Source organism: Monodon monoceros, unplaced genomic scaffold (genome assembly GCF_005190385.1).
Source record: "Monodon monoceros isolate NGI ecotype Baffin Bay Population unplaced genomic scaffold, NGI_Narwhal_1 Super_Scaffold_21, whole genome shotgun sequence".
Taxonomy (NCBI): Eukaryota; Metazoa; Chordata; class Mammalia; order Artiodactyla; family Monodontidae; genus Monodon; species Monodon monoceros.
The window spans coordinates 133,736,777-133,763,645 of NW_021703778.1; the positions used below are offsets into that span (position 1 = coordinate 133,736,777).

At 33.4% G+C, this 26,869-nt stretch overlaps 1 protein-coding gene across 1 annotated transcript in view; it reads right to left on the reverse strand.

Moving 5' to 3' along the window:
- Window positions 1-261: 261 nt before the first annotated feature.
- The window catches only part of CUNH14orf39 (chromosome unknown C14orf39 homolog), a 52,378-nt gene continuing 25,770 nt past the window's right edge, over window positions 262-26,869 (reverse strand). The window contains exons 8-18 of the mRNA XM_029236226.1: window positions 26,536-26,627; window positions 24,956-25,089; window positions 23,855-23,931; window positions 19,284-19,369; window positions 19,135-19,193; window positions 16,061-16,122; window positions 14,835-15,007; window positions 13,432-13,437; window positions 13,002-13,140; window positions 9,092-9,149; window positions 262-461 (exon numbers count right to left, since the gene is read on the reverse strand). Of these exons, the coding sequence (XP_029092059.1) occupies window positions 262-461; window positions 9,092-9,149; window positions 13,002-13,140; window positions 13,432-13,437; window positions 14,835-15,007; window positions 16,061-16,122; window positions 19,135-19,193; window positions 19,284-19,369; window positions 23,855-23,931; window positions 24,956-25,089; window positions 26,536-26,627 (1,086 nt within the window). The remainder of the gene's footprint in view (window positions 462-9,091; window positions 9,150-13,001; window positions 13,141-13,431; window positions 13,438-14,834; window positions 15,008-16,060; window positions 16,123-19,134; window positions 19,194-19,283; window positions 19,370-23,854; window positions 23,932-24,955; window positions 25,090-26,535; window positions 26,628-26,869) is intronic.

Sequence of the window (26,869 nt, forward strand, 5' to 3'; positions counted from 1 at the left end):
GCATAGGTTCTGTATGAATATAACTTGCAAAATCAAAACCAAAATAAATAATGATAGTTAATGCTGCAAATAAAAACAAAAGTAGATGACACAGTCTTAATTTCCTTCAATATTTAAATAAATATAATCAAATAATGTTACTATGGTAACCATTTCTTTAATCAACAAAAGAAAGTGGTCTTCATAGTTTAAGTAATAATGTAAATTTCTGCCCTAGATGATTACAGAGTAGTAAAATAATTCAATAAATTAGTAACTAGTTCAAAATAAAGTAAATTGTGTGGTATTTTGTGAGGAGGATGAAAACTCTTTTTCAGAAGAAGGTGTTGGGTTTTGATCCTGTTCAAATGGAAACACAAAACTAAAATCATCTCTTCCAGCTCCCAATGTATGAGTTGAAGAGTCCAATGGAAAAGAAAAAGTAAAGGTATCTTCTCCTTCTGGTTTCCCAAATAAGTTTCCTGAGGAAGATAAATATTACAATATCATGCTATTCATGTTACATAATATGATTAATTTGGTTATAATCTACCAAATTACAGTTTACTGCACACAATAAACAGGGTAACATTGAATCACATATTTAACTGTTTTTCTCTTATGTGTAAAGCATTGTCCTTTGTACTGTGGAAGGTTAAACAGATCCAAACTTAAACCCCACTTACATGTAATTTGAATTCAAGTATATAAAGAACTAGTATATAAGGTAGAAAGAGGAGTAATAAATGTCAAATGGAGAGAATAACACAAAGGAACAGAAATAGGTGTACATAGGAAATATAAGTGTAACAGAAGTCAATTCAGCTTATCAGAACCATTGAGAAATAACAAAGAGTTATTAAAATGGAATTAATAAAGATGAGCTTGTAAAGACTGCTGAATTTCCAGCTATAGGATCTGGACTTTATTTGATAGATAAGATGAACTCATTAAAAGTTTACAAGCAGAAGGGCTTCCCTGGCGGCGCAGTGGTTGAGAGTCCACCTGCCGATGCAGGGGACACGGGTTCGTGCCCTGGTCCGGGAAGATCCCACATGCCGTGGAGCGGCTGGGCCCGTGAGCCATGGCCGCTGAGCCTGCGCGTCCGGAGCCTGTGCTCCGCAACGGAAGAGGCCACAACAGTGAGAGGCCCGCGTACCGCAAAAAAAAAAAAGAAAAAGTTTACAAGCAGAGATATGACAAGATTTGAACTGCTTTATAAGGATTACTCAGGAGAGAATGTGTAGAAAGCCTGGAACAGGAAAATGTTTAGAAATGGGGCTAACAGGAAAGAGATGATGAAAGCTTGGCATTACCTACAATCATAGAAAAGGGAATGGAGAAAGAAATGCTAGATTTGAGACATACTGTATAAGTCAAATTTATTCAACTATTACTTATTGCATAACTACAATATACTGTTTATGGCATTGTTCAAGGAAATTGACAGAACAGTGAAAAGGATTTTATAGCTTTAAAAGGAATTTTTGAAATCAACTTTACATAAAGAATTACTTGGTTAATGATTCCCAGAATTGCCTTTAAGGGAAAATATTGTTTTTCATTCATTATATTATTTAAGACTATAATTATAAAAATATATTTTCAACATCTTAATTAGAATTTTTAATTACTATTAAACAATTTTAAATGTATGGTAATCCAAAGACTTACTTGAAATAAGTCTTTTAAAGCATCTATATTTTTTCCACAGAGAACCAATTCAATTAATACGTTAAGCAAAACAATTTACTTTGTGCCACTTTGAAATTTCATTTATTTTCAAATATCTCAGTTATTTTACCCTAAATAAAGCTGAGCCAACCAGCAATAGGGTGGGTGGGTAGATGGATGGCTGGAGGGATGGACAGATCAGGATGGACTGATCCTTGGGTTCTTCCTCTCTCCCTTTCTCACTTCAGTACATATCCATAAGACTTAAACAAAGGAAAACAGCTATAACATAGCTATAGATCCAGAAAGAACTAAAAATCTTGAATCTCCCTTTGAAAAATGCATTTGACATTATTTTAATTTCAGAACAAAAGAAGTTCATATGAAGTCTTCATAAAACTCCTGTGATCACCTTAAATAAAATAATAGATTACTGTACAAGATTACTGTGTAGTCTAGGTGCTGTGGAGAATTCAAAGGTAAACAAGAGTCCCTGTCCTCAAAGAACCTATGATTAGAAAAGATTATATATATATTCATAAATAATGACAGTATAATAATGGTATAGATACAAAAAAGTATTTTAAAAAAGACATTCAGAAAAGTGAAAGAGCTTTTTTTTCAAAATAGAAAATAAATTTTATTTCTATGATAACGATGACTAAAAATTCAGAAAAATATCTTAAAAATTTATAATTTGTGATAGTATGTGCAGAAGTCATATACCTAGAAATAACCTAATTAAATATGGCTACTTTACTTTTACCATGTTTTAAAAATGACTAATGGAAAGTCAATTCCAATTGCTGTCTGTCTGTTGTTGATCTGGGAAGTTTTCATAGACTCAGTTACTTAGTCTTCAGATAATATCCTCTTTACTTTCTGTTAGGCAACCAGAGCCCCAAGTTTTACAGCTTGGGGAATAGTCTTCATCTAGGCCCTTTTAGGGAGAGACCTTTTTGGAATGGAATGTCAAAGGGGAAAAATAAAAGGTTCTGTGGAAGAGAACTTGGTCTTGAAAAGATGGTTAGAAAGTGATAGAAGTTGAGGATTTCAGGAAGAAAAAGTGGGTAAGAAAGTGTGGGCAGATTTGGGATGCAGTGAGTTCTTCAGTATGGCCAAAGCACAGATTATTTTTATAGGAGAAAAGGTTTAGGAGCTAGGTTAGAAAACTGGGAGCATAATTTGCTACTCCAGGGGAGCCACTAAAGGTATTTAACCAGGGCAATGAGATGGCCAACATTATGCATAAGGAGAGTAATTGGGGTATGATCTATAAGTAAGCTAAAAGGATGAAAAGACCAATCACAATGTTACTGCAATAGCCCAGGTGAAAGGTAATAAGACTTTGAAATATAATGATTTCCATATAATGAAAATAGAAAAGAAAATAAATATTTCAGAGACAGAGCTGATAAAACTTGATGACTAGCTGAATGTAGTCACAGGCACAGAAAGAAGTTAAAATTAACCCTGATGTTCTGAGTCTTGGCAACTAGAATAATGGAGAGACCATTAGGTATATCAGAAAGAGAACAAGTTTGATTTCAGATATACTGAGTTTTTAATGTCAACAGATGCCTTAGATATAAAGAGATATCAATTATACAATTATAATTAAGGTCCTACCAGACGACTTCACTGGTGAATTTTACCAAACATTTAAAGAAGAATTAATTGTCAATCTTTCTCAAGCTCTTCAAAGAAATCAAAGAGGGAACATTTCCAAACTCATTTTATGAGGCCAGCATTACCTTCGTACCAAAGCCAGAAAAGGACACTACCAGAAAAAAAACTACAGATCAATATCTCTGATGAATATAGATGCAAAAATTCTCACTAAAATACTTGCAAACTGAATTAAGCAGCATGTTAAAAGGATCATTCATCATGCTCAAGTGGGATTTATACCTGGGATGCAAGGATGGTTTGATGTATGCAAATCAATCAACATGATACATCACATTAATAGAATGAAAGAAAAAAATCATATGATCATCTCAATAGTTGCAGAGACAGCATTTGACAAATTCAACTCATTCATGATAAAACTCTTAAAAAATTACGTACAGAAGAAACTCACCTCAACATAATAAGCATAATAAAGGCTATATACGATAAGCCCATAGCTAACATCATACGCAATAATAAAAGATTGAAAGCTTTTCCTCTAAGATCAGGAGCAAGATAAGAGTGTCCACTCCCATTCAACATAGTATTGAGAGTCCATGTCAGAGCATTCAGGCAAGAAAAAGAAATAAAAAGCCTCAAAATTGGAAAGTACGAGGTAAAATTATTTCTATTTGCAGATGGCATGATTTTATATATAGAAAATCCTAAAGACTCCACCAAAAACTTGTTACATCTAAACAACAAATTCACTAAAGTTGCAAGATACATAATAAACATCCAAAAATCAGTAGCATTTCTGTACACTAACAAATTATCTGAAAAAGGAATAAAGGAAATGATCCCATTTACACCAAAACAATTAAATACTTAGGAATAAACTTAACCAGAGAGGTAAAAGACCTCTACTCTGAAAACTACAAGACACTGGTGAAAAAAATTGAAGACAGAAATAAATGGAAAGGTATTCCATGTTCACAGAAAAAATTGAAGACAGAAATAAATGGAAAGGTATCCCATGTTCACAGATTGGAAGAATTAATATTGCTAAAATGCCAATACTACCAAAAGCCATCTATAGATTCAGGATGATCTCTACCAAGATTCTAATGACATTTTTTACAGAAGTAGAAAAAAATCCAAAAATTTATATGGAACCACAAAAGAAAAGCCAAAGCAATCTTGAGAAAGAACAAGGAGGGAGGCATCACACTCCTGATTTCAAGCTACAGTAATCAAAACAGAATGGTACTGATATAAAAACAGACAAATAGATCAATGGACCAGAACTGAGAGCCCAGAAATAAACCCAAGCACACACAATTAACTGATATTTGACAGGGGAGCCAAGAATACTCAATGGAGAAAAGACAGTCTCTTCAATAAATGGTGCTGGGAAAATAGGATATTCATATGTAAAAGAATGAAACTAGACCCACTACCTTACATCACTCACAAAAATTAACTCAAAACAGAGTAAAGACTTAAATGTAAGACCTGACACCATGAAACTCCTAGAAGAAAATATAGGAAAAAAGATCCTTGATATGAGTCTTGGCAACAATATTGGATATGACACCTAAAGCACAAGCAACAGAATGAAAAATAAATGGGATTGCATCAAACTAAGAAGCTTCTGCACAACAAAAGAAACAATCAACAATGTGAAAAGACAACTTACAAAATGGGAAAATATATTTGTAAACCATATATCCAATAAAGGGTTAACATCCAAAATATATAAAGAACTTATACAACACAACAGCAAACAAACAAATAATTCAATTAAAAAATGGGCAGGGCTTCCCTGGTGGTGCAGTGGTTGAGAGTCCACCTGCCGATGCAGGGGACACGGGTTCATGCCCCGGTCCGGGAAGATCCCACATGCCATGGAGCGGCTGGGCCTGTGAGCCATGGCCGCTGAGGCTGCGTGTCCGGAGCCTGTTGCTCCACAACGGGAGAGGCCACAACAGTGAGAGGCTCGCGTACCGCAAAAAAAAAAAAAAAAAAGGGCAAACAATCTGAATGGGCATTTTTCCAAAGAAGATATACAAATGGCCAACAGGTACAAGAAAAGATGCTCAACGTCACTAGTCACTAGGAAAATGCAAATTAAAAACACAATGAGGGACTTCCCTGGTGGTCCAGTGGTTAAGAATCCGCCTGTCAATGCAGGGGACATGGGTTCGATCCCTCGTCCAGGAATATCTCACATGCTGTGCGGCAACTAAGCCTGTGCACCACAACTACCAAAGCCCGTGCACTCTAGAGCCCACGCACCACAACTACTGAACCCATGGGCCACAACTACTGAAGCCCACGCACCTAGAGCCCATGTTCCACAACAAGAAAAACCACTGCAATGAGAAGCCCGCACACTGCAACAAATAGCCCCCGCTTGCCACAACTAGAGAAAGCCTGCATGCATCAACGAAGACCTAGTGCAGCCAAAAAGAAAAAAGAAAAAAACAACAACGGAAACACAATATCTTCTCATACCTGTTAGAATGACCATCATCAAAAAGACAAGAAATAAAAAATGTTGGAGAGGATGTACAGAAAAAGGAACTCTTGGGCTTCCCTGGTGGCGCAGTGGTTGAGAGTCTGCCTGCAGGTGTGGGGGACACGGGTTCAAGCCCTGGTCTGGGAAGGTCCCACATGTTGCAGAGCAACTACGCCCATGAGCCACAACTACTGAGCCTGCTTGTCTGGAGCTTGTGCTCTGCAACAAGAGAGGCCGCGACAGTGAGAGGCCCACGCACTGCGATAAAGAGTGGCCCCCACTTGCCGCAACTAGAGAAAGCCCTCGCACAGAAACGAAGACCCAACACAGCCAAAAATAAATAAATAAATAAAATTTAAAAAAAAAAAGAGAAAAAGGAACTCTTGTGCACTATTGGTGGGATTATAGACTGCTAAAACCACTATGGAAAACAGTATGGAAGTTCCTCAAAAAATTAAAAATAGAACCACTATATGATCCAGCAATTCCACTTCTGGGAATATATCCAAAAGAAATGAAACACTAACTTGAAAAGATATCTGCGCCCCTATGTTCATAGCAGCATTATTTATAATAACCAAGATATGGAAATAACCTGTGTGTGAAATGATGGATGAATGGATAAAGAAGTTGTGAGATATCTAAATATGTATACATGCATATACAAATATTATTCAGCCATAAAAAAGGAGAAAATCCTGTCATTTACAACCACATGGATGGACCTTGAGGGCATTATGCTAAGTGAAATAAGTCAGACCTGTATGATCTCACTTATAAGTAGAAACTAAAAAATTAGAAAAGAAAGAAACCAAACTCCCAGAAAAAGAGATCAGATTTGTGGTTACCAGAGGTGAGGGTATGGAGAGGGGGAAATTGGGAGAAGGTGGTCAAAAGGTACAAACTTCCAGTTATAAGATAAATAAGTACTAGGGATGTAATGTAAAACATGATGCCATAGTTAACATTACTGTGTTATACATATGAAAATTGTTAAGGGATTAAATCCTAAAAGTTCTCATAACAAAGAAGAAAAAATTTTTTTAATTGTTTCTATATTTGATGAGAGATGCTAACTAAACTTACTGCAGGAATCATTTCACAATATAAGTACTTCAAACCATTATGTAACACACCTTAAATTTATACAGTGGTGTATGACAATTTTATCTCAGTAAAACGTGGGGGGAGACTAAGAAAAGTAAGGTCCAGGAGTTTAAGAGAGTTAGGAGAAGTCAGGGAGGGAAGATATGTATTATAATATTTGAAAATGCTGAAGTGAATGAGTGTCAAATGAGAGTGTCAAAGGGGAGAATGTAAATAGATTTAATATTTTAGATAGTCGCATTTAAAGAATGTCTACAATTGCTGGATTCATTCTGGTCTTGTGGCATTTAATAACCATTTATGACAATTCCAAAATTTATGTCTCACCCCAATGAATTCCAGGTTCATATATAAAATTTCCTACTTACTTTCACTCAGATATCTAATATAGGCTTTTCAGTGATAACACTTCTAAAATTAAACTCCTGTCAATCTCAAATTAACTTCTACAGCCTTCTATATTTCAACAGATGTTAATTCCATTCTTAAAATTATTCAGGTCAAAATCTTGGCATCATCCTTCTTTCTCTTAATCCTTACATCCAGTCCATAAGCAGATCCTTACAACTCTACCTTCAGAAAACTTAATAACCAAAATCTGATCTTCTCACCACTTCCACTGACATCATCCGCACTATTATCAGTTCTCACCTGTACTATTTCAATAGCTCCCTGATCAATCTCCCTGATCTCCCCCAGGTTTCCATATGGTCTGTTCTCCGTATAGGAGCCAAACAATTCTTTTAAAACCTGTCAGATCATTTCAGTCCTTGCTGAAAACTCTCCAATAGCTTCCCATCTCAAACAGAAAAAAAACACCCCAAAGTCCTTAAATGGTCTAAGTGTCCCCTATGGTTTGCTCTCCCTCCAACTTCTCTGATTTAATTTCTTACCAGTTTTTCCTTCCTTATTTGATTCCAATCATATCAATTAAGCTACTGTTCAATGAACATGCTGAGCACACTCCCATCTCAAGGCCTTTGAACCCTCTGCCTAGAACAGTTATCCCAGTAGCTTGTACCTGCACCTCCTTCAGGTCTCTGCTCAAATGCTGCCTTTCAGTGATGCCTTCTCTGATTCCCTTGGAACACAGCAACTATCTTCCCAATCCAAATACTCCCTATTTCCCTTACTCTGCTTTAGTTTTCTTCATAATACTTAACCCCACAAGTGAGTAGAGTTAACATCAGGCCTGTGCTGATCCAGGCCCACCTGGAAGAATGACCTTGGAGTCTGACTCCTCACAGCACTGTTTTCTTAGAAAATAAGAATTAAGGTAAATGTATAATGATGTGTTTGACTAGTATACTGGGTGGGACTACACCTGAATTAGAGGACCTGTGACTTGGTATATAGTCCTTCCTAGCTCTCAGGTGGGAAACCAAGGCTGCAGCTTTTGTGTGTCAAGGTGATCTACCTGCATCATGCCTTTTGTCCTAGCAGCTTTACATATCCCATGTAGACGAGGTAGCAAAAGAAAGCTTATTATTTGGGTTGCTGGTGGGCCTCTCAATAAGATAAAGACGCTGTACATGCTGTTATCTCCTATCCTGTATCTTTCTATAAAGTTAAGTAAATCTAAGATTAAAATTGTGACAGTGAGTCTGACTGCCAATTCAAATCCATATCAACTGTTTTTTAGTGCATTACCTTACATATAATCATTGTCTATTTTCAGTTTATCCCACTAGAACATAAACCCTATGAGAATTTTGCATTCTTGTCCACTATTCTATCACCAGAGCCAGAAGCGGTACTTGATATAAAATATACTATATATAAATACATTTATTTTTATATGTTGAATAAATGAACTAATCAACGGATAAATGAAGAAAGAAGGTCCAATAAAAAGTAAGCCCCAGCGAGACAAGACAAAATCCAAAAACTCCAGAAGGGAGATGGGAATAGTCAACAATATCAAATGCTGCAAAGTGACCGAATATGATAATAAAAATAAATACTCATAATGTTTGATAATTAGTAAGTCATTAGTAATATTGGAAAAAGCAAGTTTTGGTAGAGTAGTGAGAAAAGAAGCTAAATTGCTAAAAAATAATAATAATAATTAGTGAATGGTGCAGAAGTAACGGATATTTTTAAAGAATAAACTGAGTGCCTAAGAAAATCAGAGACAAACTAAACACAAATGGTGAAAGTTAACATGGTTTTATATATAGCAAACTTCAAATCACTTACCAATTTCTTGTTGTGATGAGAGAAGATTTAAATTTCCTGCAGAATAATGTTCATGAAACTGAAAAAAATTTTCCATTAAATATTACTCATGAAATCAGTAGAACAGTAGGTATAACATTTATATTAGACTCTAAAGCCTAGTTCGTCTAATAAGCATAATTAGAGTAGACAAAATTGCAACATTCTTTATAGCGCATTATTGTAATTAAAAAGAGATCTATCTTCAAAACTATCATTGACTTATATTAAAATAAGGTTTATTGATTTGACTCTGGCAATAGATAAAATATTAATAGGCTATATATATATATATTATACCAAGGATACTTCCTACTTTGGAATATTAATATAACCTAAAATTCTAATTAACTTTGTTTTATTCTGAAGGCCTTTTACAAATCAGGTTGTTGTTACTGCTTTCCTGACTATAAAAATAATACAAAGTATTACAGCTTCATGTCAGTTCAAATAAAGTTTTGCTGCCAAGAGTCCATTTTCTCTGTAAAACAGGGTTTTCAAAAAATGGGATCATGAAACATAGTTTTCTGTCCTCTTAACATTGCATTATGAGCATTTTTCCACATAACTATTCTTCCAAAACCTTATTTTATGGCATTTTATTATTCCTCTAATATGGACATACAATATAGTTTCAATCATGCTTTTGTTTAAAACATTTAGGTTGTTTCTATTTTTTTCTAATATAAATCACACTTGAATATATACTATTATGCACAGATTTATACTTCTTTGACAATTAATAAGGAAAGCTGATTTTCCCAGAGATTTTATAAGGCACTTGAATTTCTTTTTCGGTGAATTATCTATTCACCAAATAGACTCTGTCCATAACTCTATTGAGGCAGTAATTTTCTTGCTGGTACATATAAGCTCTTTATATAATAAAGACCTTAACTGTTTGTGATATTATTGCAAATATTTTATAACACATTATCATTTTGCCTTTAAATTTTTTTAACATATAAAATTTTGTATGTAACCAAACCAAAACCCTCTTTATTTTCTTTTGGCTCTTCTTCCACTGTTTTTATGCTTAGAGAATACTTCCTTCTCTTAAGATCTGGTAAATATTCACCTATATTTCTTCTGAAATATTTTATGGTTAACATTTTAAAATGTAATGCATCTATAATATCTATTGGTGTACAGTGTAAGACAAATGCCTAATTTATCCCCACTAATTTGTGGTCCTATCTATATTGCATTCTAAATTCTTTTGTTTCAAGACATTTCCCATGCCATTGATCAATCAATCAATCCTTGTACCTTTACCACACTATTTTGATTGCTCTACGCTTATAGGATATTTTAATATGTAAAAGTGAAGTTCCCCCTTATCAGTCTTCTATTTCATACTATTCTCTTATTATTAAAATCAGTAGGAGCCATAATAATATCCTCTCTTTCATTCCTAATATAGGTAAATCTTATCTTTTTATTTGTCAATCTAGTAAGTTTATAAATTTTGTCAATTTTTTTCAAACAACCAACTCTGGCTTTGCTAATTTTCTCTATTGTTTGTTTTCTATTTCATTGACTTCTTATTCTTCGTAGTTTTTCATTCTACTTACTTTGGGTTTACTTTCTTCTTTTTTTAGCTTTTCAAGGTGGAACTTTAGGTCACCGATTACAGACCTTCTTTTCTATTAATTTAATTATTTAAATGGTTAATTAAATTATTTAAAGTTATTTTGCTCTCGTTTTGGCAGCAACCTACAGTTTCTGATATGCTGAATTTTCATAACCATTCATTTCAAAATCTTTTCTAATTTCTTCTTTGATCCATGGCCTAAATATTTAGGACTTTCCTACTATCTTATTGATTTCTAATTTAATTCCATTATGATCAGATAACATATTCCGTATAATTTCTATCCTTTTAAATTTATTAGGAGCCATTTAATGGCCCAGAATATGGTCTATCTTGGTGAATGTACCACCAGTGCTTGAAAAGAATAAATATGCTGCAGTTGTTAGATGTGGTATTCTATAAATGTCTGTTAGGTCAAGGGGGTCGATGGGGTTGTTCAGATTTTATATGAGATCTGCCTAATTCTATCAATTGCTGAGAAAGGAGTATTAAAAACCTCCAACTAAGTTTGTGTTTTTGTCTATTTCTCCCTTTAATCCTGTCAATTTTTGTTTCTACATACACATGTAGTTGAAAAGACCAACTACCTACCTGAAAATTTTTTCACACTGAGAATATATGAAGTTTGTTTAGAATTACAAAGCCAAATTAATTTTTAAACTGCCTTTAACTGCAATTTAAATCATTGCTATCCTGAGATTCTGTTTTATGAACTGATGTCAATTTGAGCCACCTGAGGTTGAAAACATAAAGATAATGGGGGAACGTTGTTATGCTATCAATACTCAGAATCTTTTAAAAATTGCCTCTGCAAGTGGTATTGGGAAAGTTGGAGAGCTACATGTAAATCAACGAAGTTAGAACACACCTTCATGCCATACACAAAAATAAACTCAAAATGGCTTAAAGACTTAAATATAAAACAAAACACCATAAAACTCCTAGAAGATAACATAGGCAAAACATTCTCTGACATAAATCATACCAATGTTTTCTTAGGCCAGTCTCCCAATGTAATAGAAATAAAAGCAAAAATAAACAAATAGAACCTAATCAAACTTACAAGCTTTTGCACAGCAAAAGAAACCTTAAACAAAATGAAAAGACAACCTACAGACTGGGAGAAAATATTTGCAAATGATGTGACCAACAGGGCTTAATTTCCAAAACATACAAACAGCTCATACAACTCAACAACAACAACAAAACAAACAAGCCAATCAAAAAATGGGCAGAAGAATTAAACAGACATTTCTCCAAAGAAGACATACAGATGGCCAATAGGCACACGAAAAGATGCTTAATATCGCTAATCATTAGAGAAATGCAAATCAAAAGTACAATGAGATACCATCTCACACCAGTCAGAGTGGCCATAATTTAAAAGTTGACAAATTACAAATGCTGGAGAGGCTGTGGAGAAAAGGGAACCCTCCTACACTGTTGGTGGGAATGTAAATTGGTGCAGCCACAATGGAAAACAGTATGGAGGTTCCTCAAAAAACTAAAAATAGAGTTGTCATACGATCCAGCAATCCCAGTCCTGGACATATATCCAGACAAAATTATAATTCTAAAAAATACATACACCCCTGTGTTCACAGCAGCACTACTTATAATAGCCAAGACGTGGAAACAACCTAAATGTCTATCGACAGATGAATGGATAAAGAAGATGCGGCATATATATATATACAATGGAATACTACTCACTCATTAAAAAGAATGAAATGATGCCATGTTGCAGCAACATGGATGAACGTAGAAATTATCATACTAAGCGAAGTAAGTCAGAAAGAGAAATATAAATACCATATGATATCACTTACATGTGGAATCTAAAATATGACACAAGTCAACATACCTACAAAACAAAAACAGACTCACAGATATAGAGAACGGACTTGTGGTTGCCAAGGAGGCGGGAGGGGAGGGAAGGATTGGGAGTCTAGGATTAGCAAAGGCAGACTTTGTATATAGGATGGATAAACAACAAGTTCTGACTGTCCAGCACAGGGAACTATATTCAATATCCTGTGGCGAACCATAATGGAAAAGAATATGAAAAAGAATATATATATATATATAAATATATATATAACTGACTCACTTTGCTGTACAGTAGAAATGAACACAACATTGTGAATCAACTATACATCAATAAAAAAATTTTTTAAATAAAATAAATTGCCTCTGTTTTGTACTGTGCTCCAAGGAAGTTTAGTATTAAAGAATTAAACTTTCTGAGGTTTCAGTGTACAATTTTTTTAGAAATAAAACTTTAGCTTCTCATATTACCTGATGTGATGAGATTTCTGAATCAAATACAGAAGAATCAAATAAATTCAATCCAGGAGATCTAGAAGTATAACTCATAAGAAAAGAAAATCCAGGGGATTCCTTTTGTGTTTGACATTCAGTAGCTGTATTTCTATTTCTGATACAGAGAAATAAGAAATCATCAAAATGTTAAATACATATTATTAAATATTGCAGACTGGTAAGCACCATAGGCAATGGCATAGAGGTAAGAATTAGCATAGCAGGAAAAGGGAGGAAGTAGTTATTGAAGTGACAAACCTATGGAGAAAAAAACAAACCTATGGTTTTGGGTGGAGAATAATATTAACTAAAGTAGAATAATCAATTATGAAATGATAATAAAGAATTCCTACTAAGAATATACTGTCAGGCTCTATTCTATGTATTTTCATTATCATTAATTTACTTATTCCTCACAATAACCCTATGAGATAGCTACCATTATTATCACCTCCATTTCAGAGAAGAGGATTTTGAAGCATAGGAAGATTAAATGATTTGCTCAAAAGAATGTAAGTGCCAGAGTTGGGATTTGAATGTAGCAACAAAGATTCAAAGTCTAAGCTCTTAAGCCTGATGCTATACTGTCCCCAAGATCTTGAAAGCAGTCACAAAATTTTAGTCTTAATGAGAAGCCAGCCATCAGATTGCTTCATAAGGGAGTTAAGTTATAAAATGATTTGGGAAAAATAATTAGACAAGACAGTATATAACATGTGGTTAAAACATGAATTCTGGAGGCAGAACTGCCTAGGTTTAAATCTCAACTCTGTCACCAATGAGTTGTATCACCTGTGATTCTATTTCCTCATCTATAAAATAAGGATAATAATGTACTTACATCTCATAAAGCCGTTGTGAATATGAAAGGAGCAATATTTATTAAATGCTTACACATAGTGTTATTAAGTGCGTGTTAAATAATAGAAGTCTGAAGATACTTCTATAACTCTCTCCATGACCATTAATGAGTCACTTTACAGACTGGTTTTCTCATCCATAAAGAGAGGTTTTAGTATACGATTGACACATACTTTTACAGTTCTCAGATTTGATGATGAGTTCCACTTTGAACATGCTGTGTTTGAGTCAACAGCATGACATTCATATATAAAAATCTTAGTAGCAATTTAAAAAACAGAGTAGAACACAGGTGAGAGATTTCTGATGAAGTGAAATCTGTTTGACATATATTTTAGAAGAATCTCAGGGTTCAGATTTAAGAAAAGATTGAACTAAACAGAGAGCTTGAATGCAGCACTATTTTCTTGGCTGTAAACTACAAATCTGTATTTTCCAAAGTTAAATAATGATGTTACAGATATTTATGCCTACTAAGGTTACTTAAAAGAATGGTAACTCTTGTTTTAGACACTATAACATTAAGGAAAAATGACTGCTGGAACATTATTCAATGATGTACACAACCTACCAAATGTGATAGTAACTTTTTAGCTCGACATTTAAAATTTTTCCATACATTTTTTATTCTTCTTAAAATCTTAAATCTTATACTATTGAACTTGATAAGTACGCATGATCTAGTCCACCTTCAGCTAAATGTTTCAGGGAAAATGGGGAAGAGGATCTATGAAACGAGATGGCAGAATGTTTATAACTGTTCCAACAGAGTGATGGGTACATGAGAGTTCATTATACTTACTCTCTCTCTCTCCTTTGTATATTTGAAATATTCCATAATAAAAACTTTTAAAAGTTTCAGGTATTAGGCATTTTACTATTCCTATCAATTACTTACATAACTCAATATGTAGATTCTTTCATTATAATTACTAGTTAAAATCTTACATTTCAAATGAGGGGGTTTTAGGTAATTTCTCCACAGAGTCAGGTGTTCTCACAGCTTCAGGAGTCCTTAAAAATAAAGGAATTTCAGGAGTTCGTGGAAAAATCTCAGCCCTTTCTTCTACTTCATCACTATTACTTTCTATTGGCTTCCCCAAATGTTCGGCATATGTAACCTGCAAATTCAAAGTAACAGAAAACTATAAAAATGAATGTTATTGCATTAATAAACTCATATATGTAAAAATATGAGGTTAAAAACATCCTATTAACATACGATGTTATCATTTCATAGACAAAGTAAGTAAAATAAGAATAATTGGTGAAAGTGATATCAAAATATATCTGTTCAAAAAACAGGAAAATAATTATTTTTGATTTTCCAATTTTTCTTTTCTTCCCAGCTCTATCTCACCTACCCCTACCTGAAAAAGTAACTCATAACCAGGACATACTCAGATTGATGAAAAATGGTTAGGAATGATTTTTCTTTTAAAATTTCCACATCATGCTCTGGGTCAAGATTTGTATACGATATCCCCTTGAAAGAAAAGAGCAATCTTGCTCTCACTTCTTATGTTCTTTGCACTTTTTGCCCTAATAAATTCATTATACTACTTTCCCTGCAAAGATTGAGAACTTGAATACTAATTTTCCTTTATATCATTTTGTAGGCTTAGGAATATGATTTCTCAAATGTTTTGTTACCAAACCCATTACGGAAACAGTTTGGGTCCCTCCAGCAAAAAAATGAAAATGTGCTTTTTACCTGTATTTCTTTACAGCAGAATACTACTCTTGTTTCTCCTGTCTTATCCCTTAGTAGCTACGGTACATTGCCTACACCTATCATCACTAAAGCTTTCCACTATTAAAAAATATTTTGAAGATACTTTTGTGGCAGCCTGGGCAAATAATTCAATCTTACCAAACAAAATTGTTTTCTTCAGTTATGATTTAGTTGTTGTGGTATCAATTATATATAGTCAATTATTAATGACAATTTTTTGTGTAAATTTTCATGTAAACTTTTTGTGGCTTCATTTTTAAATCTATAACTCCTCCAAGGGATAGAATCTGTAACATCACAGCAACTTGATTACCAAACTAATAAGATCTAGACCTCACATAAATAATCTTCATTATACCAAATTGAAATTAAAATGGAAACAGAATACTTTAAATTGTAATATTTTGCTTAGAAATTAGAAACCAAACATTTGACTTACTTGTGAAGTACATTTTGATTCTCTCAATTGTTTTACCGTCTCTTTATCTCCACACTCAGCATCTGTTTGTTATATGAGAACAAAATATATTTTCTGTTTGTAATTTAATTGTAAATGAAACATATTAGCCAAACCATATGAAATTGCCAATATTTAACTATTCTGGGTCTATAAAAATGGAAATTTTAGGGCTTCCCTGGTGGTTGAGACTCTGCCTGCCAATGCAGGGGACACGGGTTCGAGCCCTGGTCTGGGAAGGTCCCACATGCCGCGGAGCAACTAGGCCCGTGAGCCACAACTACTGAGCCTGCGCATCTGGAGCTTGTGCTCCGCAACAAGAGAGGCCGTGACAGTGAGAGGCCCGTGCACCGCGATGAAGAGTGGCCCCCGCTCGCCACAACTAGAGAAAGCCCTCGCACAGAAACGAAGACCCAACACAGCCAAAAATAAATAAATAAAATTTTTTTTAAAAATGGAGATTTTAGATAGTTCAACCCAATACATAAAGAGAATAAAACCTATATGAACAGTTTAACGAACGAAATTATAAAGAGAACATCCCATGTAAGCACCACCTAGGTAAAGAAATAGAACATTATGAGTTCTCCATAAGGCCCCATATTCCACATATCTTCCTCCTCATCGGTAAACACTAACCTGACTTCTGTAATAATCAATACCCTGATTTGCTTTATACAGTTTTATCACCTGAGCAATATAGTTTTTTTCCTGTTTTAAAATGTTATATGATGAAATAATAATACATTTTTCGTGCTTTTTTGTTTAGTATACACTTATGAGATTCGTTATGTATTGTTGCATATAGACATAGTTTGCTTCCTTTTACGGATGTATTCCATTGTACAAACACAATATATCTATCTATCCATTCTATTGCAAATGGACATTTGGGGTGTTTCTGCTTTGAGGCTATTACAAACAATGTTGTTAACATTCTTCTATATATATACTTGTATATTTATGTACTTGTATTTCTTTAGGTATATACCTAGGAGTGGAATTACAAAATATAGGGTAGTGTATCTTTCATTTTACCAGATGTTAAACTATTTTCCAAACTTTAGTTTTGAAACTATTCACCAATTTTTGTTGTGGCAGCTAGCCATCCTGAGCTATCCTAGGAAATCATTCGATTTCACCAGACAAAATTACTAGTTCCAATTATAATTTAGTTATATGACAATATATTTCATTTATAAATGACAGTCCCTACCAATAGTTATGAGAGTTCTAACTGTCCTACATTCTCATCAACATCTAGTATTGTCAGACTTTCCGAATTTTGCTCATCTGATGGGTGTATAATATCTCATTGTGGGTTTATTTTTCAGTTTCCTGATTTGTTGAACATCTTTTCATGTTTATCTGCCACAAAAGTTTCTCTATTTGAAGTGCCTATTCATTTATTTTGCACATATTTCTTACTGGGTTGTCCATATTTTTATTCTTGGTTTGTAGAAGTTTTTTATACATTTTTGGAAACTAGTCCTTTGACAGTTTTATGTGTTGGAAATATATTCTCTTGCCTCCCATTCTTTTCATAGTGTCTTTTGATGAATAGAAATTCTTAATTTTAATATAGCCAAATTTATCAATTTTTCTTTTATGATTGGGCTTTTTAATTCTTTTTAAGAAATTCTTTCCTATCTTGAATAAATGTTTCCCTATTTGGTCATCTGAATGCTTTATAGTTTTGTCTCTTGAGTTCAGTCACACTACTATTTTCACAACATATTAACTTCTTCAAAAGATAGGGTTGGAGATTGTTGAAGAGTCTTTTCTTCTTGGAAGATAATTATATGCCTTCTTGGGTGTGAAGCCTCACCATACATGCTCACTGGCAACTAGGACTATGCCAGATACATGCATTTCCCCATATATCTGTATTAGGGGGTATATTGTTCCTAGAGATTATCTGTTCCTCCCTTGTCTAACACTCTGTCAGCTTAGCATATATAGAGGATTATAAACAGGTGAAATATATCACCTGGGCAGATAAGATATAATTCTTTTCTCCAGAAGAAAGCAGGAAGACTATCCATCTACATTAAATAAGCATATTGTCTTGGTTGAATCCTATATTGAGAGTGAGAGGAATAGACTCATAGTATATTATATGACCATTCTGAATGTGCATATATTTGCAGAAAACTACACTGCCAGAATGAGCCATTTTTTAAATTTCAAAATAAGTCAGTAATCCACATGCTATAGACAAGAAGAGGTAAAGACTTTTATATAGCCTAATGAATAGAATAATTACTATGCGTTATTGGGCTACCAAAAAAATATATATATATACATATCTATGTGTCTTTATGATATATTATATATATACATACATGTATACATATACATACACATATATACATAGAGACAGAGAATGAGTCTCTGTCTCTCAAGGGTGCATCAAAGTTCCAATAGCTAGTTGATTCTAGGATAATAAACTCATACATATATATTCTGTGACCTTTCTATGATTTTATTCAAAGAAAGTAATCCAAGATAATAAAATATTTATATAAAAGAATATAGTAGCGTTATTTATAACAGCAAAAAACCTGGAAATAACAAAATATTCACTGTGAGAGAATGGCTAAATAAATTACATCATACCGATGCAAAGACCTATTATAAGTCATCACAAATAAAATCTATTTAATGGCATGGAAAAATATCCTTAACAGTACATCAAGTGGAAAGAAAAGGATACAAAATAATATACACAGTATGCTTCAAATTTGGAGGAATAAACTAAAAGAACAAAACACAGATATGCATAGAAAAAAATATAAGAATATACAACAGTATTATGTAGTGTCAGTTATATCTGGGTGGTCATATTTTTGTTTCTTTTATATTTTTCTCCATTTTCCAAATTTTCTACAATAAAATGTATTTGTTTTATATTTAAGAAAAATGTATTTAAAAACCAGGCATGCATGGTCAGTTAACCAGAGATGCAATCAATACAAATAATTTATTTGACTAGTATAAAAACCTGATATAACTTGTTACTCCCATTTCTTAGGAAAAATATAAACAGCAAATACCTGTATCTCCCTTTTCCAACCATTGATTGCAATCTGATTGTTTTGGTGGAGTTAACAATCTAAAATACAATAAACAAAATTTTTATATTATTTACTGAGCTGATAAATTATTTCAGAAATTAAAGCATTTTCTTATTTTTAAAGGTTACCTGAACTGCATAAAATTTTGTGAACTTTTAGAAGCCGTAACATGTGAACACTTTGAATGGTTATTCACAGCAGAGTCATTCAATACCTGAACAAAAGAAATTAAGCATTAGAATTGACTACACAAAACAATGTTTTGCTTGCCATGGATACTCAGGGCTCTCCAAGAACACTGTCATCTTCCTCATCCTCACTGTTATTATCAACATCAACAACAACTACAAACAAAACATTAAATTAAATGAAACAACTACATACAAAACATTAAGTCAAACACTGGGAAACAAAAAAGGTTTAACTCTCAAGGAATTTGATGTTTTTGACAAGTATAATAACTATGTCTGATAGTATTTCTTCATTTAAGGTAAACTTTAAAATTTTTCTTCCTTATTCATGATTAATCAAGTGAATCTTACCATTTTCTCAACTAATAACCTGATGTCTGTGTCTCTCCATCCCCTATAATCTCACAAATTGACTATAGGAAAGGAAAACAGTAGGTTAAAAGATTAAAGCCTGAAACTTTCTTTTTAAAATATGTATGATATGTATGACAAAGCTAATATTTCATTTTTAACTTTAATTTTATTTAATACTAATATTATTTTATTTTAACATCTTTATTGGAGTACAATTGCTTTACAATGGTGTGTTAGTTTCTGCTTTATAACAAAGTGTATCAGTTATACATATACATATGTTCCCATATCTCTTCCCTCTTGCGTCTCCCTCCCTCCCACCCTCCCTATCCCACCCCTCTAGGTGGTCACAAAGCACTAATACTAATATTTAAATCGCTACTTTACTAATGTTTGTATTGTCTGTTTCAAGTCTTTCATTCTCCCTGAGTCACTCATTTTGAAGAGTCACTGATTTTTCTTATTTGACCTGAAATTAAAATACCTTTAATAGGAAAGTTTATCCATTTATATTTGTTATAACAGCCACTGGTCTTAATTCTGTCATCTTATGTGCCTTTAGATCATAAGAAAAAGACCTTGTTCCTCAAAGAACACTTGGCCCTTAAAGAACAAGTGTTGTTACAGTTTTGATGTATGTTTTTTTGTTTGGTTTTTTTTTTTTGCGGTACGCGGGCCTCTTGTGGCCTCTTCCGTTGCGGAGCACAGGCTCCGGACACACAGGCTCAGCGGCCGTGGCTCTCAGGTCCAGCCGCTCCGCGACATGTGGGATCTTCCCGGACTGGGGCACAAACCCGTGTCCCCTGCATCGGCAGGCGGACTCTCAACCACTGCGTCACCAGGGAAGCCCTTGATGTATGTTTTAAACAATATACATGTTTGTATATTCCTCCTGGTACAAGTATTTGTACAAGTATTTCAAGTAATTGTTTAGAGTAGGTGCCAAGAAGTGAAATTGCTGAGTGTGTGCGTTTTTATTTTTAATGAGTACTGTGAACCAGTCCTCTAAAGCAGTTGTCCCAAATTATACTCCCACTGGTGTTGACCTCACTAGACATTATCAAATGTTTTAATGTGTGCAAATCTGACAGGTGAAACCAGGTATCTCATTGGTTTAATTTGCATTTCCCTGTTCTCCTGAGGTCAGGCATCTTGTTATGTTTAGTGACCCTTAGTCTTTCCTTTTATGTAAGCTGACTTATCTGACCATTTTTATAGTTTTTTAAATTAATTTTTAAGAATTATTATGTATTTCTTTGTATATTATACATTACAGATACCAATCCCCTAAGTGAGAATTCTGTCGCTCTTTTAACTCTGTTAGTGTCTTTCACCATACAAAAGCTTTTTTATTTTGATATACTCCATTGATCAATTTGTCTTTTATTGTACCACACTGTTATAATAACTGCATTTTGATAATGTTTAAAAATGTTTGGGGATGATGAAAATGTTCTGAAATTACAGTGATGATGGTTACACTATCTTGTGAACATACTATAAACCACTGAATCGTACACTTTAAAACAATCAATTTTATATGTGAATTATATCTCAGTAATGAAAGTTTAAAAATAAACATTTTAGGACTTCCCTGGTGGCGCAGTGGTTAAGAATCTGCCTGCCAATGCAGGGGACACGGGTTCAAGCCCTGGTCTGGGAAGATCCCACATGCCGCAGAGCAACTAAACCCGTGTGCCACAACTATTGAGCTTGTGTTCTAGAGCCCGCGAGCCACAACTACTGAGCCCACGTGCCACAACTACTGAAGCCTATGCGCCTACAGCCCGTGCTCCACAACAAGAGAAGCCACTGCAACGAGAAGCCTGCGCACCACAATGAAGAGTAGCCCCTGCTCGCTCCAACTAGAGAAAGCCCTCGCGCAACAACGAAGACCCAACGCAGCCAAAAATAAATAATTTATTTAAAAATTAATTAAAAAATAAAAAAATAAACATTTTAATATCTGGTAGTAAGAGTCTCCCTAACATTCTTTTAAAAATCTTTATTTAAAATCATTTATTAATCTATTAATATAGGAAATCATATTGTTAGATTTTTCTTAATGCTAAACAATCATTGTATTCTTTGGGAAAACCAAGGTTAATCATAATATATTACTCTTTCAATGTTACATTGCAAAATTTGGTTTGCTAGTAACTTATTTAGGATTTTTACATCTATGTTCATTCTTGAGACTTATGTACCATAATCTTTCTTTTCTTTCACTATCCTTGTCCTTGCTATCTAATGGATTATTCATTTATAACTTGTTGGATAGTTTCCGACTCTTTTTATACTCTGGAATTGTTTGTATAAAAAGATTATTTAATCCAATGGTTCTCAACTGGGGGCAATTTTGCCTCTTAGGAGACATTTGACAATGTCTGGAGATATTTTTGATTGTCATAATTTGGGGATGAGGTGCTATTGGACTCTAGTGGGTCACAAGACGACCCCACAACAAAGAATTATCTGACCCAAAATGTCAACAGTGCCACTATTGAGAAACTCTGATCTAATCCTTAACAGTTTGGTAGAATTCAGCTGAAAAATTGAGTCTGGCGTGTTCTGAAGGGCATGTGTGGTGGAGGGAAAAGGGAGGGAAATAAGGGAGAAAAGAGGGAAATAGGTATTTATATACACTTCCGTTTCACTTACATCAGTTTCTTCTAAGTTATTGATCTATTCATGTTTTTCTTTTTCAGTCTATTTAGCAATTTATATTGTGCTAAAAACCTGTCCATCTTACCTAAATTTTCAAATTTATGGGTATATAGTTTTATAGTATCCTTTTAGGACTTAGAAAAGATGTCTTACATAAGTGTAGAGATATGCACTTTCCCCCCCTTTTATTATTTTCTTTTGTTGGGGGGTATTCTCTTTTTTCTCTACACTTGCTGAAACTTATTAGCTTTTGGCTATATTAATTAACCCAACTTCTAAATTTCATTAATTTCTACTTTCTTTGCATTTATTATTTTATTTCTGTATTTTGAGTTAAGCTTTTCATACTTTGGGTGCAACTTTTCATACTTAAAGTTCAGCTAATTTTAATCTTTCTTATTTTCTAGTATATTTGTTTTCAAATATAAATGTCTCTCTGAGGACCAATTTGGCTACTTTTCACAGGTTTGGGTTTATAGTATTCTTTTAAGTAGTTTTTAAATTCTATTTTGATTTCTTCTATAACCCAGAAGTAATTTCAAAGTATGTGAATTTCTTTTTTCTCAGCCAAATAGTTTTTTGAGGAGAGGGCTATGTTTTCGTTTAACTTGTATTTTTTTATGCTGTGGTTAGTGAAGATAGCAGCTTTTTAGAATTGGTTGAGATATCCTTTTTGTTCTAGTAAATAGTCAATTTTGGTGAATACTGCAAACAAAATTTAACTGAATTCTGTGTATGTTGGGTAAAAAGTTTGCTAATTGTGCTACTCAGATCCTCTACATCCTTACTTATTTTTCATCTATTTGATTTGTTCTTATGACAGAAACTGCCAGTTTTCTATCCTATCCAAAATCTACATTTCCTTTGTGCTGTGATTTTAAAAGCAAACAAACAAAAAACCCATCATATTTCTTAACCTTTCTGCAGATAGAGGTAGCCATGTTACAAAGTTCTGGCCAATGAAACATTAACATAAATTGTTTAAGAAGCTTCCATATAAGATCCCTAAAATGAGGCTGACTCAACTAGCCTTTCTCCCCTTCTTCTTTACTGCCTAGAAGGAAGATATGATGACAAGTTGTAATGGTTAGCTTCTGACCATGAAATAACCTTGAGGTGAAAGCTTAGCGTTAAGGATAGCAGGGAAAGGAAACACCAATGGAGCTTGAGAAATGATGACATTGTGGAGATGGTGCCACAGTTTCCCTCTTCAATACAATTCCTTTAGAAATGTCTTACCGTTTTTGGTCTACTGGGTACAGAGATTGGTATTTTCAAATATGTTTTATTTTTAGAAGTAAGGGAGAAGGCTACAGTATGTGCTCAGGCTGCCATATTGAAACTCTTTTAAGTCTTTTAGATCCTGAGATTGAACTAATGGCTACTTTAACATATTTATAACACACACACACGTCCTAAATGCAATATATTCACTATCTCATTTAATGCAAGCACTTAATTTGTACTATTAAAAAAGAAATACCTACCTGAGTATCACTTTCTTTTTGTCTGAAGTCAATACTGGCAAGTTTTGACTGCTTCACAGAACTTTCTTCTTTTTTATCTAGGTTATTAAATGGTACTACTTCAAATCAATTCCAGAAATAGAATCAAATAGCATGCCCAATATTTAACCTAACCTTGTAATTTTAAAAAATCAAGTTACATTAATATTTAATTTAAATTAAAATAAAGAATTATGAATCACTACATATTCTTAATTCCTCAATATATAATAGCTATTACAATAACCATGAATGAAAAACAGCTGACAAAAATAAATTAATTAAATTTAATTTAAAAAAACAGCTGACAGGGCTTCCCTAGTGGCACAGTGGTTGAGAGTCCGCCTGCTGATGCAGGGGACACGGGTTCGTGCCCTGGTCCGGGAGGATCCTACATGCCGTGGAGCGGCTGGGCCCGTGAGCCATGGCCACTGAGACTGCACGTCCGGAGCCTGTGCTCCTCAACGGGAGAGGCCACAACAGTGAGAGGCCCGCGTACCGCAAAAAAAAAAAAAAAAAAAAAGGGGAAAAAAAATAAAATAAAAAAACAGCTGACAAAACTACATCTTTATAATGGGACTACATCTTTATAATGGGGAACCAAAGAACAAAGAGTGGTGATATTAATGACTGGGGGACTAAAACAGCCAATACAGTTAACCTAACACAATGTAGTTAATCTATCCATTGAATGAAACATTCAAATATCTCAGTGACTAAGTCATAAATATCATTATCACAAGTCTGCCACCCACTTTAATCATACATACTGATAATACAACCTCTCAAATGAAAACTATATAATTATTCATCCTCCCCTGACAGCTGGAAACCAGGCTGAAACACTTTTTAAAAAAATATGGTATGAGTGATTTCTTTTTCAAAGAGAAAAATGTTATGTATAGAAGGCACATCTTGTTTGCTCTCAGAAAAAATCAAAGTGGCACTTTACTGAGTCTATAGGTCTCCAGTATTGTTTGCTCTTGCTTACACCAAATGATAACTAAAGTTGCTCCTTTCTATTTCTTCTTTTATGTGTTTTCAAAGAAAACTAAGTTTTTGAATAATGAACAGATACTGTACCTTTAACTCTTGGTTCTGAAGGATGCATCTTTATTGGTTTGACTAATTTCTGAGATTCATATGGAAGAAATAATTGACTGCTTTGAGGGGTTTTATTCAACATAAGTACATGCTGTTCATCTTTTTCAAAAATTCTAAAGAGTGAATTATAAATATTAGCTAAGTAAAAAATTAACATATTTTAAAGCTAGAAGAGATACTTAGATATTATATAGTTAAAACTCCTCAATTTGCAGATAATGAAAAGAAGTTCCAGAGAATTTAACAAACCTGCCCAATATTATTAAATTACTTACTAGTGTCACAACTAAAATACACTTTTCCTGATTAAGTCCAGTGCTCTTCTCAATGTACCACACCCTCATTTTTAAAACATAATCATTTTAAAAGACTTTCTAAACCTGTGTAAAACATTTTAAACCAAAACTGTATTTGCAAATAGCATGCTTTAGATTTTGAAGTACTACTTCAAACTTTAAAAAGATTTATTCAGAAAAAAATCAACTAGCATGAACACAGACATCATTAAAGCAATATTACAATCATAAATGGATCTCTTAAGTATTTTACTGGAAGAATAATTTCATTGAATTTTTCCTAAATTAGAGAAATAATTTATATTATTGATAGTTAAATAATAATTTAAATACTGGTATTATTTGATAATAACTATCAAAATATAAGTTAAAATAACTAAAGTTATATAAGTTTCTCTCAACAGAGAATTTTTATATTAAAAAGTTAACAATAAATTGAAATTCTGTACATTTCTGTATTTTTCTAATCAATTTCATTATAAAATTAAAGACACATTACCATGGATGTGAGACGTGGGAGTGGGGAAATCAATAAAAATAACAGATCCAAGGAAATAAGATAAGGGAAATTAACTTGGGAGAAGAGTGTGTTGAAAAATCAGATTAAGAGCAATATAGCCTGAGAAGAGGAATTTAAGATTTTAAAAGGGTATAGGCAGAAAGAGAAAAAGTAGAAAGTTTATCAAAAACAGCAACAGTAATACATCTATTTTTCTGTCACACAATAACAGACAAAATCAATCTTTTCTTTTTAAGTGTCTCCAGCACTGATGTCTATTTTATCACCATTAGGATGAAAGACAAGGAAACATATGATGCCACAAATTCAGTAACATTTTGATTCATCTTCACTCTCTGTGGCAAAGGAGAGCTGGTCAAGCTGGCGACAGGGTGATAAAAAGGCAAATACATTGCTGTTCCCATCATTTTTCCTCTTGTTTTACTCCTTTTGGTGACCCATAATGGAAAACTGGGTGAAATGTACAACTGACTGGTTACAGAACAGCAAATGGGCTGCTGCTACCCTATTTCTCTCTACACATTATCCTTTACCTTACTAAATAATAAGCAATTTTGAATATTAGTCCATAATATTTAAAGGTATAAATTAATATTTTTGTAAGAAATGAATAGAAAACAGCCTGCACAATAAACGTTTATAGATACTATGTAAATATTAGTGGCTTGGGCTAGAATATGTAATCAAATTTTAAATGCAGAATAACTGTTCATATAAAATCCCATTTTAAAGTTTACTTATACCTTTCTTTCGATTCCTTTCTCCTTTCTATATTTTTATTTTTTTCTTCCCGAGTTTCTGAAAGATTCTTCATTTCATAAAGTCTTGCAATCTGCTAAAAGGAAAAATGATAAAGCAAAACAAAATAATTACCTGCAAAGCATTAAGGATAAACATATGGTTTATCCTAACTAATGAATATGATTTTTTTCTACATAATCACAAGACATATTTTTGGTAGTATTAGCAATCTTTTAGTGAAAAGAGTCAAAATTAACAATAAATCATACTCCTTTTTTCTTACAACTCCATTAGCAAACCTATTAGATTTCAATGAACTTTCATCTTCTTTTTTAA